Source organism: Pelophylax lessonae, assembly GCF_965119305.1.
Source record: "Pelophylax lessonae genome assembly, chromosome: 2".
In the NCBI taxonomy this organism is placed as follows: domain Eukaryota; kingdom Metazoa; phylum Chordata; class Amphibia; order Anura; family Ranidae; genus Pelophylax; species Pelophylax lessonae.
The window spans coordinates 312,014,827-312,028,110 of NC_138769.1; the positions used below are offsets into that span (position 1 = coordinate 312,014,827).

The 13,284-nt window shown below is 44.3% G+C and overlaps 1 protein-coding gene across 2 annotated transcripts in view; it reads left to right on the forward strand.

Moving 5' to 3' along the window:
• The window catches only part of LOC309546965 (mitogen-activated protein kinase 14), a 158,335-nt gene that overhangs the window by 67,956 nt on the left and 77,095 nt on the right, over nt 1-13,284 (forward strand). For both annotated transcript variants that reach the window (XM_082246728.1, XM_082246729.1), the window contains exon 4: nt 10,109-10,220. In XM_082246728.1, coding sequence (XP_082102854.1) covers nt 10,109-10,220 — 112 coding nt within the window. The remainder of the gene's footprint in view (nt 1-10,108; nt 10,221-13,284) is intronic.

Here is a 13,284-nt window from a genome sequence, read left to right on the forward strand (position 1 = left end):
GCCCGTTTTTGGAGCTTTGGCATGCTGTCAGGGAAAGTCAAATCCAATAGCAATGTGAAACAAAAATGAAGAGGGGCACAGGAAAGATCTATTGGATTGGTAATAAAAGGCGTTTTGTGTTGTCTAATAGGTAGGACTTGTATAAATGTTTAAAATGGAATACAGGTTTACTGAATGGTGATTTGCAAAATTTATTTCAAGGTGGACTTTACACAGTAACCACTTTATATATTTTGTGTGTGTATGTATATAATATAACTTTTTTTTTTTTTTTTATAGATAAAGTGAAGAATATATAAATATTTCCTAATATTATGTACACCTAGCACCAAGATCTTTAGGCATTTATTTTCATTAACCACCTGCCCTTAAATCCAGAATTTTACCCATAACTTGATAAAAAATTATTTGGCAAGGAACATAATTCCACAATATTAATTATGCTACCAGCCATAGTGCGTGCTGTAAATTGTCTCCAGCATTGCTTTAAATTCTTCTTACTGGAGGCTGCCATTTTTGCTGAAGCCCAGAGCCCCTGAGCAGTAGTAAATAAAGCGGAACTAAAACCATTGATTTAACGGTTTCAAAAAAGATACTTTCCTGGAATGCCAGGATTGCGAACGGTCACATTTGCTTGTGCCCTCAACCAAACTGTCAAAGCATCAAATGGCTAGTTTCATAACTGATCGCGTGCAGCACCATGGCATTTGAAGATGAAACTGAAGCAGCTTCCTTGGCTGTAAAGGATAGAGGAGGGCTTAATTCTATTTAAGGCTGTCAGCAGAGCGGCATCTACAAATTCAACATGGCACCTAAATAATAGAGCGCAGCTGAACATGTGCAGAGCAGGGTGAAACTATGTATTACTGGATTTGAAAATCGTATAGATTTTGATTTTTGTTTTACATAGCTATACCTGCAAAAGGGGCCAGCCTGAAGTGATGTAGCGGGACTTCATAATCTGACTAAAGTTCCACATTTTTTTCTCTTTCGTTCACTGACGGACACAGCTCCATGTTTTCTTAAACTCTTGGCTTATGCTGCTCTCTTCAGGTGTAGAAGTAGGCGGAAACAATTTTGACTATGCCCCAGAGGCAGTCCCACGGGATATACCATCACTTACTGCTGTAGAACTTCAGTTCTTTTTGCCTAGTCAGGAGTAAGGACCTGGCCCCCTGCTGGGATCTGTTGTCCTGGCATTTTTTCCTTTTTTAAATTGATTTTTTTTTCTTCTCTGTTGTTTTCTGTTTGTGTGAACTACAATCAACAGCTGGACTGTGCGACGCAATGGATATTCTAGATCCTTATGGCTTTCCCAGTCTGGCCTGCAAGCACGGCCCAACTATTAGCTCTGCGCTAGGGGTTGGCCACGACATAGCCCCACTGGACGGGGGCTGGCCGGCAAGTGCAACACCTCACAAGTTCGCATAGCCCTGGTCACCACAATGGTCACTATCCGAGTCACAGCGTACCTCTGCCCGCAGCACCCCCATTCCAAGATGGTACGGTGGACTGCCGGGAGCGTTACCTGCCTAATACCAAGGTTTGCTGAGTAGTGTTCTCCCTCTTTTCTCTAGGAATTGCTGAGGTGTTCCTGGGTATGGTAGGCCTCTGTGTCCTTCCTCCCCTCCTGGTTTCCTCCCTCTCCCTAGCAGGATTCTCCCTGTATTGGTCGCCCTCACCTGCCCCCTACCCTCTCCTCTAGGCCCCCTTTGGGGTACACAGGTGTTTTCTTGGTTGGGGTGTTAACATTGGTGCTGGACCGGAGGGCGGTGGGAGTGTGCTGCTGGTGACTCACTGTTGAGGCTGCCTGCGTTTATTGCACTGCGAGGGGGTCCCTGGGGGGCTCCCCCCTGGTGGACTATTACTTCCCTGGGGTCCAGTGGGGTACCGCTATTTTGCAGCGGATGATTGTTTTCAGCCTGTGCAGACATTTTTGTGTAGTCTGGCGGCCATGTTTTGGGTTTCTTATTGTAGTGTATGCGGCGGCCATTCTCTTGAAGTCCAGTGCGGCGGGGGGGCTTTAGTGACCGTGTCAGCGTTTTCTCTTTGATTGCTGTGTGGCAGGCTGTTTGGCGCTCTGGATCCAGCTCTGGGTGCATGGTGGTGAGTCCCTGTGGGTATACAGTCCTTCCTCTGCTACTTAGAGTGCCGCGGGTGCGCCTATCCTTGTGGTGCTCCGAGCATTGTGCAGGGGTTTTTTTTTTTTTCCTTAAAAAAAAAAAGATTTTGGGCACAGTGCGGCTACGATTTAACCATGGAGCCCCCTGGAACGTGTATCATCACCTGACTCATGACTCTTTGACCCTGACTCTTTGAAGCTGCAGGACCCTGTGGGTCTGCCCTGGCGGCCTTGCAGTCACTTGTGTCAAAGGTTGATATGGCCTTGCAAAGGCGGCCTAGCAAGAAGCGCCCCCCCACACCTTCACCTGTATCCTCTGCCTCCTCAGTCTGACGTGGATTTGGCCGCCAAGGACGTGAGTCGGCCCACTGGGTCTGCGTCCATGCACCCTGGGGTTCGAACAGTTTGGATGAATCCTCTTTGTTTGGTACCCGCAGACCCCCAGTGTTACCCTTTCCTGCCTATTTTGAGGAGAATGTTGCTAGTCAGTGGGGATTCCCAAATACTTGGAATACCTAAGCGTTTCGCTAGGAGATATCACTTTGAGGAGTCTCTCCTGAAGAAACTGACGGTTCCACCATCAGTGGACTCAGGTTTCCAGGCTAAATAAGCCAGACTTTTGCCGGTGGAGGAATCTCCATCTTTTAAGGATCCGGTGGACAAGATGGCTGAAGCTCTGGTTCAATACCTTTTTTTTTTTTTTTTTTTTTTTTTTTTTTTTCTCTGTGGCAGGTTCAATGTTGAGGCCGGTGTTTTATCGCCTTAGTATCCCAGACCTTAACGGAATGGGCAAAAATTTTACACCAGGATCTGGAAGGGGATCAACATCCTCTTGAGCTGGCTACTGTACATTTTGTGATGTATCTTTGGATGCGGCCCCTTTAGCTGGCAGAGTATCTGTGACGGCAGTGATCCTTCGCCGCATGATTTGATTGAAGTACTGTTCGGCCGACCAGGCTTCTAAAAAGGTGCTGGCTAATCTACCTTTTGTAGGTGACTGTTTGGTGCCTCTATGGAGGAAACCATTAAGGAACTTATGGGAGGTAAGAGTACCTTACTTCCGCAGGTTGCTAGGGGCAAGGAACCTTTTTCGTAAATGTGGTCCCTTTTTGTAAGGTAAGGACGCTTGCCTTCCTATTCCAATATATGTCAGGCACCAGCGTTTTCTTTGTTTTGCCGTGGGCGAGGAGCACTATCAATGCGTGACGTTACCTTTTGGTCTCGCTTCAGTTCCTGTTATGTTCACAAAAGTTTTGGCACCAGTGTTGGCCTTGCTTTGGCAGAAGGGGATTGCGGTACTAGATTACCTGGACTATCTGCTTCTATGTGCAGAGTCGTCTTCGGCTCTAGAAGTTGACTTGAATATTACTGTGCGAACTCTACAGGAGTTTGGATGGACACTGAATTTTCAGAAATTGGGTCGGATGCTGGATTCAGCATCAGCTCGGGTGTTTCTTCCACAGGTGAATCTTCTGATGTTGCAGGATGTGATTCGGCTCCTGTTGTCCAACCGCTGGTCGTCGCTCAGGACTTGCATGCAAGTGCTGGGTCTGATGGTCTCCACCTTCGAGGCGGTTCTGTTTGCTCAGTTCCATACCAGACCTCTGCAAAGAGAGATTCTTGCCAAATGGGACAAGGATCCGCAGTCGCTGGACGATCTGGTCTTGTTGAGTCTGGATACGAGAGGGTCTCTGATATGGTGGCTCCGCTCCACCTTCGCCTGGGAAAGTCTTTTCTTCCCCTGTATTGGACAGTGATTTCCATGGATGCCAGCCTGTCCGGGTGGGGAGGTGTCTTGGGAGTATACTCGGCTCAAGGTGTTTGGACTTGAGAGGAGTCCAGTCTGCTGCTCAACATCCTGGAGATTAGGACGATCAGGCTTTGTCTCAGTGGACGGATCATCTTCAGGGATGCTCAGAGAGGATACAATCGGACAATGCTACAGCTGTGGCATATGTCAATCTTCAAGGGATGCCCTAGAGGCCCAGAAAGTAGCCGGCATCCTGAGGTGGGCAGAACTATACGTTCCTGCCCTCTCTGCTGTGCACATTCTGGGGGTAGAGAATTGGTAAGCGGACTATCTCCGTCGGCAGACATTGGATCAGGGAGAATAGTCTCTTCACCTGGAGGGGCTTTATCAGCTGTGTCTCTGGTGGAGGACCCCAGATGTGGACTTGTCGGCCTCCTGTGTCAACAGGAAGGTGCAGAGGTTCGTGTCAAGATCTCGGGATCCTCTGGTCGATGCCGCAGACGCCCTTGTGGCCCCTTTGGGGGTCGGTATTGTCTGATTTACGCTTTTCTTCCAATACAACTATTGTCGAGACTGCTATGCAGAGTCGAGGTAGAAGGGATTCCAGTCATTCTGTGGGCACTAGGCTGGCCTCTCTGGCCTTGGTACGCAGGCCTGGTAAGTTTGGTACCAGACGTCCCCTGGAAACGTCCTCTCAGGGATGATCTTTCACAGGGACCGATCTTCCATCCTGCTTTAGTCCCTGGCTTTAACGGCCTGACTATTGAATTCCAGGTGCTGAAGGACAGAGGGCTGTCGGGAGTCAGTGATTCCTATGCTGTTGAAAGCTAGGATATCTACTTCCAGGAAGGTATATCATCAAGTTTGGAAGGCGTACATTACTTGGTGAGAGTTTTGGGGGGGTTTCTCCCCATTCCTTTCTTGTGTCTTGCCTGTTGAAGTTTCTACAACTAGGTGTAGATTAACGTTTGGCTCTGGGCACTATCAAGGGCCAGATTTCCGCTTTGGCCATATTTTTCCAAAGGCCGTTAGCGGCAAAGTCCTTGGTTCACACTTTTTTGCAGGGAGTTCACCATCTGGCTCCTCCAGTGCGATCACCTGTACCTTTGTGGGATCTCAGTTGGTACTGTCGGTACTTCAAAAGCTTCCATTTGAAAACATTTGTAAACTTCCTTTGCTCACTCTATTGCAGAAGGTAGCCTTTTTGGTCGCTATTACTCCTGCGCGTAGCGTGTCGGAGTTGGCTGCGTTGTCCTGTCGGTCACCTTCCGTGGTGGTTTACAAGGACAAAGTGGTGTTACGACTCTGTCAGGCGTTCCTTAAGAATGTCTCGGGGCTTCATTTGAATGAAGATTTTGTGTTGCTGTCCTTACAGGTCCCTCTCAAAAAAATTAGCATATTGTCATTATTTTCTGTAATGTACTGATAAACATTAGACTTTCATATATTTTAGATTCATTACACACAACTGAAGTAGTGCAAGCCTTTTGTTTTAATATTGATGATTTTGGCATACAGCTCATGAAATCTCAAAAAATTAGCATATTTCATCCGACCAATAAAAGAAAAGTGTTTTTAATACAAAAAAAGTCAACCTTCAAATAATTATGTTCAGTTGTGCACTCCATACTTGGTCGGGAATCCTTTTGCAGAAATGACTGCTTCAATGCGGCGTGGCATGGAGGCAATCAGTCTGTGGCACTGCTGAGGTGTTATGGAGGCCCAGGATGCTTCGATAGCGGCCTTGAGCTCATCCAGAGTGTTGGGTCTTGTGTCTCTCAACTTTCTCTTCACAACATCCCACAGATTCTCTATGGGGTTCAGGTCAGGAGAGTTGGCAGGCCAATTGAGCACAGTAATACCATGCTCAGTAAACCATTTACCAGTGGTTTTGGCACTGTGAGCAGGTGCCAGGTCGTGCTGAAAAATGAAATCTTCATCTCCATAAAGCATGAAGTGCTCCAAAATCTCCTGCTAGCTAGCTGCATTGACCTTGCCCTTGATAAAACACAGTGGACCAACACCAGCAGCTGACATGGCACCCCAGACCATCACTGACTGTGGGTACTTGACACTGGACTTCAGGCATTTTGGCATTTCCCTCTCCCCAGTCTTCCTCCACACTCAGTCCACTGCTTCCGCAGGTCCCCCAAGGTCTGTAATCGGTCCTTCTCCACAATCTTCCTCAGGGTCCGGTCACCTCTTCTCGTTGTGCAGTGTTTTCTGAAACACTTTTTCCTTCCCACTGAGGTGCCTTTGATACAGCGCTCTGGGAACAGCCTATTTGTTCAGAAATTTCTTTGTGTCTTACCCTCTTGCTTGAGGGTGTCAATGATGGCCTTCTGGACAGCAGTCAGGTCGGCAGTCTTACCCATGATTGCGGTTTTGAGTAATGAACCAGGCTGGGAGTTTTTAAAAGCCTCAGGAATCTTTTGCAGGTGTTTAGAGTTAATTAGTTGATTCAGATGATTAGGTTAATAGCTCGTTTAGAGAACCTTTTCATGATATGCAAATTCTTTGAGATAGGAATTTTGGGTTTTCATGAGCTGTATGCCAAAATCATCAATATTAAAACAATAAAAGGCTTGCACTACTTCAGTTGTGTGTAATGAATCTAAAATATCTGAAAGTCTAATGTTTATCAGTACATTACAGAAAATAATGAACTTTATCACAATATGCTAATTTTTTGAGAGGGACCTGTATGTCCTAAGCCGAAACATCCTAAAGAAATTGCTCTACATTCCCTGGTTGTAGTTCGGGCAATTTGGGTGTACCTGGCGGTGACTGAGTCGATTTGAAAATCTGATTCTTTTGTTTGTTCTTATGGATGGTCCTTGTAAGGGGCAGGCTGCATCTGCAGCAACCATTTCCAGATCGATCAGGCAGACAGTGGTGAAGGCCTATTCTATGAAGGGTCAGGTTCCTCCTTTTCCCTGTCAAGGTGCATTCTACGAGGGTGATCAGTGCCTCCTGGGCCTTTCATTATCAGGTGTCAGTGGTTCAGGTGTGCAAGGCGGCTACGTAGTCATCTGTGCACCAATTTACAATTTAAGTTTTCTAAGGTAGGTGGATGCATTTACATTTTCGGATGCTGCGTTCTGCCGCAAAGTTTTGCAGGCTATGGTTGCAGAGGCTCCCTCCTCTTGAGTGTGTATTTTTTTTCTGGGTGGTGAGCTCCAGTTGTTCCTGGTTGTGCTTCTGTTTTACCTGGTTGGCTATGTTTAGCCCTTGTTGGGAATTATATGTATTGCTGTTTTTTTCCCACTCCGCATGTTGATACTGCTTTGGGACATCCCAAGGATCTAAGAAGACATGGAGCTAGGTCTGTCTGTGAACAAAAGAGAAAACTGGATTTTTGTCTTACCGTTAAAATCCTTTTCTCTGAGGTTCACTGATGGACACAGCACCCACCCCTCTGTTGGGTTGATTTATGTATTCTTCTGACAATGCTTGTTACAAACTGAAGTCCTATACCAGGAAGTGATGGTGTACCCCCTGGGACTGCCTCAGGGGGCGTATCCAAAATTTGTTTCCATCTAGTCCTACTCCTGAAGAGAGAGCAGCATAAGCACAAGTGTCTAAGAAGACATGGAGCTGTGTCTGTCAGTGAACCTCAGAGAAAAGGATTTTACGGTAAGACAAAAATGCACTTTGTGTTTTTTTTTTTTAACAGAGCTTGCCACTCAAAATCAAGTTAGTCTTTCCCCCCACTCTCCCCATCCTTTTCTTGCTCTGTTTCCAAGGCGACTTATGACGTTTAAAGCGTAAAGCAGAGTGTACGCTTGTGTTCTTTTTTTTTTCTTTCCTCAATTAGTGGTTTGAACAAAAGAAAATGCAGATTCCCGCATCCACACTAGCCAGCTGGCTGGTTTTCTAGCAGGGGCATTTGACAGAAGCTGGTTGTTAGACTGGCTTGTGTTGAACAGACAGGGGTACACACAGTGCAAAATTTGTCTGGTTCCTGCTGAATCAGCTGATTTTGTCTGCGTATACCCTGCTTATTGCTTCTTTTGTTAAAGCAATCCTTTCTGGGTGATCTGTGTACATTACAAGGATTTTAACAAACTTTGTAGCAGAATCCTACCTGTTTCTGTTCTTAAAGGATAAGTTCACTTTTGGAATGTTTGTTTTCCACTAATTTCTAGGGTGGAACATGTAAGCTGTTCCAGCATCTGCACCTTCGCACTCGATTGCCCACCCCCCACGTGACATAAGGCAGGGGATCTTCTCCCCGCACCTGCTGTCAAAATTTGACAACAGCGTGGCCCTGTGGGGCTCTGCCTACATGGCAGTATCATTTATTCACAATTTCCTGTTATTGAATAAACTTCAAATGCTGTCAACCATTGTACCTGGCTGCTTGTGGTCTCAATGAACTAATGAGGGCACTAGTGAGCACTGAAAGTTTGATCTTTCTGCTCTTGAGTAACTGCCTGCCTGTATCAGAGATATTGGCAGACAGCTATCCTGAGTCTGTAGGATCCTGGCATCGATCTAATGATCACAGGTGCGGTGCTCTGCAGGCTCCTTAAAAAAAAGGAAAAAATGCAAATTTTTTTAAACCTGCAATAAATGTGCATTTTTACTTTATTTTTTAAAAGGTGAACTTAGCTTTTAACCTCCCTGGCGGAATGATTATGTCAGGAATTATGTACCAGAAGCGGTACAATTTTTTTGCATGGAAATTTGGCGTTATGTATTATAGGCCTACAATTCTTAGTAATTACTGACTTAAACCTGACCAAAACAAGACTCTAGTAGACATCCCAGCTGTGATAAATTTGAAACACAAACACATGAATTATAATCTAATCAAGAATATAATTTTTTATATATATATAATATTATTGATTAGATTATAATTCATGCGTTCTATATTATATATTTTTATATAATATATATATTGTGTGTGTGTGTGTATGTATGTGTGTATTTATGTGTGTGTATGTATATATATATATATATATATATATATATATATATATATATATATATATATATATATATATATATATATATATATATAATGAATGTTATGTGTTTGTGTTTTGTGCAACGTTTGAATTTCCCTCCTTGTTCCGCTCCCATGCAGCATTGCTGCTGCAGGGAACGGAACCAGGAAGTCATCAGACCGACGGACGAGCGGCGGTGATCTCGGCTGGCGATCACAGCAATGGGAGATCATCGCTGGATCGCCAGGAGAAGGTAAGACACCGCTGCACGCTCTGCACATCTACCCCGAGCGTGACTCGGGGATACCGATCCTAGCCTAAAAAATCCACCCCGAGTCACGCTCGGGGATACCGCTAAGGTGGTTAAGAAATAGCTTTATATTCAGCTATGTCCTTGGAAAACTGATTCCTGAATGGGAGTGTCTGTGTCTAGTGAGCTGATGCACTTCCTGTAAAAGTTGCAGTGTGTGTACATCCCTTTAGGAGTAGTTAACCTTTTGGTTAGTATCTCCCCAAAATGAATTTTCTATTGCAGAGGATGCCTAAAGGTTTACTTGTATCTTGGCACAGATTTTTGGGAAAATCAGTGAACTAATTATACAAGCAGAAAATTACATTAATGGGGGAAGTTCTGTACACCAGATGTGTATAGAAGGCCTCCGGGTTACCTTATTGCATTGAGTTTTACAGAAAATTACAACAGCTGCAGATTGAAAAGAAAAGGTAATTTTAATACCATTACTACATGCCTTGCAAGGCAATTGTATATGCTATATTTTTGTTTTATTTTTTTTTAATGAAAGTGGAGTTACCTTTTCAATAAGCAAACAGTATTATCCATGTTCTTTAGAAAACCTATAATGTTCTGTGACAGCAGTGTCATAGGTGTGCCCTGAGTTAAATGTTAATGTTTTTTTAAACCTTTTTTTTTTTAAAAAATATCTATAAATGGTAATACTATAAAAGTTTAATTTTATGTAACACCAAACCATTTAAAGGTAAAAGTTGAGCTTTCTTGCCTGCCAAAAAAGGTTCTGGTAAACAATCTTGTAGTATTCGCACATCTGCCACGTTATATAAAGTAGTTTAGAAGGTGGCACTGCAGTTTTGATATCCACAACTTAGTTTGTCCCCACTCTGCTAATTGTATTATGAAGGGGCAGCATTATACTTGGGAGGTCCTCTAAAATTTTTTGTTAGAAGTTTTAATTTCTTTCAAATTAGGTTAGCGGCTTTTGCTAAACATCACTGTTTACCTTTTTTTTTTTTTTCTATTCCTAGATATCTGGTGACACATTTAATGGGAGCAGATCTTAACAATATTGTAAAATGTCAGAAGCTGACAGATGATCACGTGCAGTTCCTAATATATCAAATTTTACGAGGTCTTAAGGTAAGTAGACAGTTCATAGTTGATAAAGGAGATCTATCTCTTTTTACCTTTTTATAAAACCACACATGCTTCCCTTGCACCTATGTATTGAAAGTTTAGACCTATCACTGTTCTCGTTCATACTGCTACAGTGTTGATCCAGAGTGTATTAACAGAATTATTACTGATGCATAAGCTTATTATTTTAGTATTCTTTCTTTTAGAAATTAAAGCGAGTTGGTAACTTTGGTCGCATACATATATTGCTAATCTTGTGCGCGGGCAGAAGAATTTTGGTTTGTGAATGTTTGTTGGATTTAGCCCCGGTTCACACTACTGCGTGTGCGGGGTTCGCATGTCATGTTGGAGCGCACTGCTCCGACATGACATGCGATCAGCTGTGCGGTGTGAGTTTAGCCATACAGTTTGTATGGCTAAATTCGCATCGCACCCGCAGCAAACACGCACAGGAGGCATTTTTGCTGCCGCATCAGGATCGGATCGCACAGCGGTTCACACTTGTGCGATCCGATCCTGTGCGAACTGCACGATCGCACTGCGATATGCGATCAAACTGGGGGTGTCGTTAAGATTACATTGACACCCCCAGCGGATCGCATATGGCAGTGTGAACTGCCGGGGGTGCGTGTGCGATGCGGGAACAGGCTGCGAATTCGCAGTCTTCCCGCATCGCATCAGTGTGAACCGAGCCTTAATGTTGCATATCTGTATTTAGCTAAATACTTCCTCATTCAAACTTGATGTTTATAGAAAGCAGAAGTCTCATTATGAAAGGAAAAATGGCGCTTGAGGGGTATAGTTTACTAGGAGGATTCATTGAAAAGTCAATTGAAAGTCCATAACAGTGCAGCCATCTGTCCATATGAAAGCAATGGTATCAAGAATAAAAAAAAACGGCATATATAACCTGAGCATAAAATACATTCAAGTGCTCAAAATATAAATATGAACATTTTTACTACATTGGTTCCAGGAACTTTATGGACTTTGCATTTTGTTTTTTATAAATATTTTCTTTCCACCCTCATTGCACTATCCCTTTGTGGGTTTATTATATTCACTTGTGTTTTCATATAAATTATAAGCGTGTTTTGCACATTAGCATTTTTTTGCACGGTTATATTTTGAGTGTATTTTATGCTCCGTTTTTATATATGTTGTTTTTGCTATAGCGCTAATTTAATTTCTTTTATCATTGCAACGGGACACAAAAATTGGCTGCTATTGCTATTCACATTTATATATGCACACTTTTCTCATTTTATATTATTGGTAGCGCATTGGTTTATTGACTTTACTTAATGGTATCAAGAAGGTAACCAAACGCAGCATCAGTAGCAGAACCCTTGAGAGTGAAGCAGGGACTCTTAAGCATATAAAAAAAACACACAGGGGGCGCCAGACTAAGGGCAGCATTAGAAAGACCTTTATTTATTAAAAATTAGACAAAGGACAAGTCGCCAATTAAGACATAAATTTCATGGCCAGGCGTGGAGCTGGTAAAATATTTTCTGCAGCGGCTGTACATGTAGCCTCCGCTAAATACAGTTTACAGCACTGTGTTCTGGCACTGGGAAAAAAAACCTTCCTGTCCTACTCCTGGAACAAAATAATCGGGGTGAGCAGCGCTCCGCTTTTTTTTTTTTTTTTTTTTTTTTTTTACAATGAGCTTTCTATTCTATGAATAAATATAAAACTCCCTGTGAAAGTCTGAGCTCTGCTCAGCCTGTCTCTATTTTATTCCAGATGTGAACAGGAAGGTCTTGTCTCTCGGCCAGAACACAGTGCTGTGTATACAGCTTACACTGATCAGCCATAACATTTTGACCACCCATCTACAAAGTAGGTGCCTTTTACTGGTAAGCCAGTCCAGACCTGTCAAGACATGGACTCCACTAGACATTTGAAGGTATACTGTGATATCTGGCACAGTAGCAGATCCTTGAACTCCTGTAAGTTGCTAGATGTGGGACCTCCATGGATCAGACTTGTTTTCCCACACATCCCACAGATGCTTGATTGGATTGAGGTCTGGAAAATTTGAAGGCCAACTAAACGCCTTGAAAGACATCTTCCATTGGTCCAGGTCGGATGCTCATTTTGGCCATTTTAGGCACCTTAGAATTTTGACCTGGGACAGCATGGGTACCCTGACCAATCTGCGGCTATCTAGACCCATATGCGACAAACTGGAGTCCCTAACAACTTTCTATTGGCACCAGCATTACCTAGCAATTTGAGCTACAGTAGCTCTTCTACCGGATCAGACTACAGGGGCCAGCCTGCGTGGCTCTGAAACATTGCACTTATCCTGATGTGATGTGATCCTTTTGCAATAAAACGTTTTTTTGGACTGCTATGCAAGATCCATGGTGTGCTGGCGAACATGTATACCTATCTGTGATGTATCCAGTGTTCAGCTGGTGATCGCTGCAGCACCCATAACAGATGGGCCTATATCCAGGAATGTGTGCGATGGGAATATGAACTATTGGGTACCAGTCGAAAATGGGTACCTTCCCTTGCTGAGTCCCTCATTCCCCCCCCCCCCCCTGTACATACGCTGGGGCTGTTTGGGTGGTCTGCCGCTTACCAGTGGTGGGGGCAGGGCACTGGTTGGCGACCGGGGGGGGGGGGTTGTGCCGCCAGGGACCAGATGATCGTCTGTGGGGGGGTTTACCTGGCGGGGCTCCTGCAAGGGCCCCACAGTCTGCCCGGATCTGTCCTTGTGGCCTGGGGGGTTTCCCTATCCTGGATCCCTGTATGCCTCATGGTGCCGCCATTTTGTTGTATCCTGTGTGTTTCTGTACACGGCGGCCATGTTTTTGTAGTCCGGCAGCCATTTTCTTGTGGGTTGCCATTGAAAATAGCGGTGGCCATGACCGTGCAGCCCTGTGGGTGGCTATTTCGGTGGTGGGAGCCCCTCCTCATCCCCTGGTGCTGACTCCTGAATCATTTTACTTCATGATCGCCGTGTAATGTCGATTTTATCCTGGTGGCTGCAGGTGCTTGTCTATGCGGGTGGTTAGTCTGGTGAGGTCCTCTCCCTCTCTGCTGAGGACCA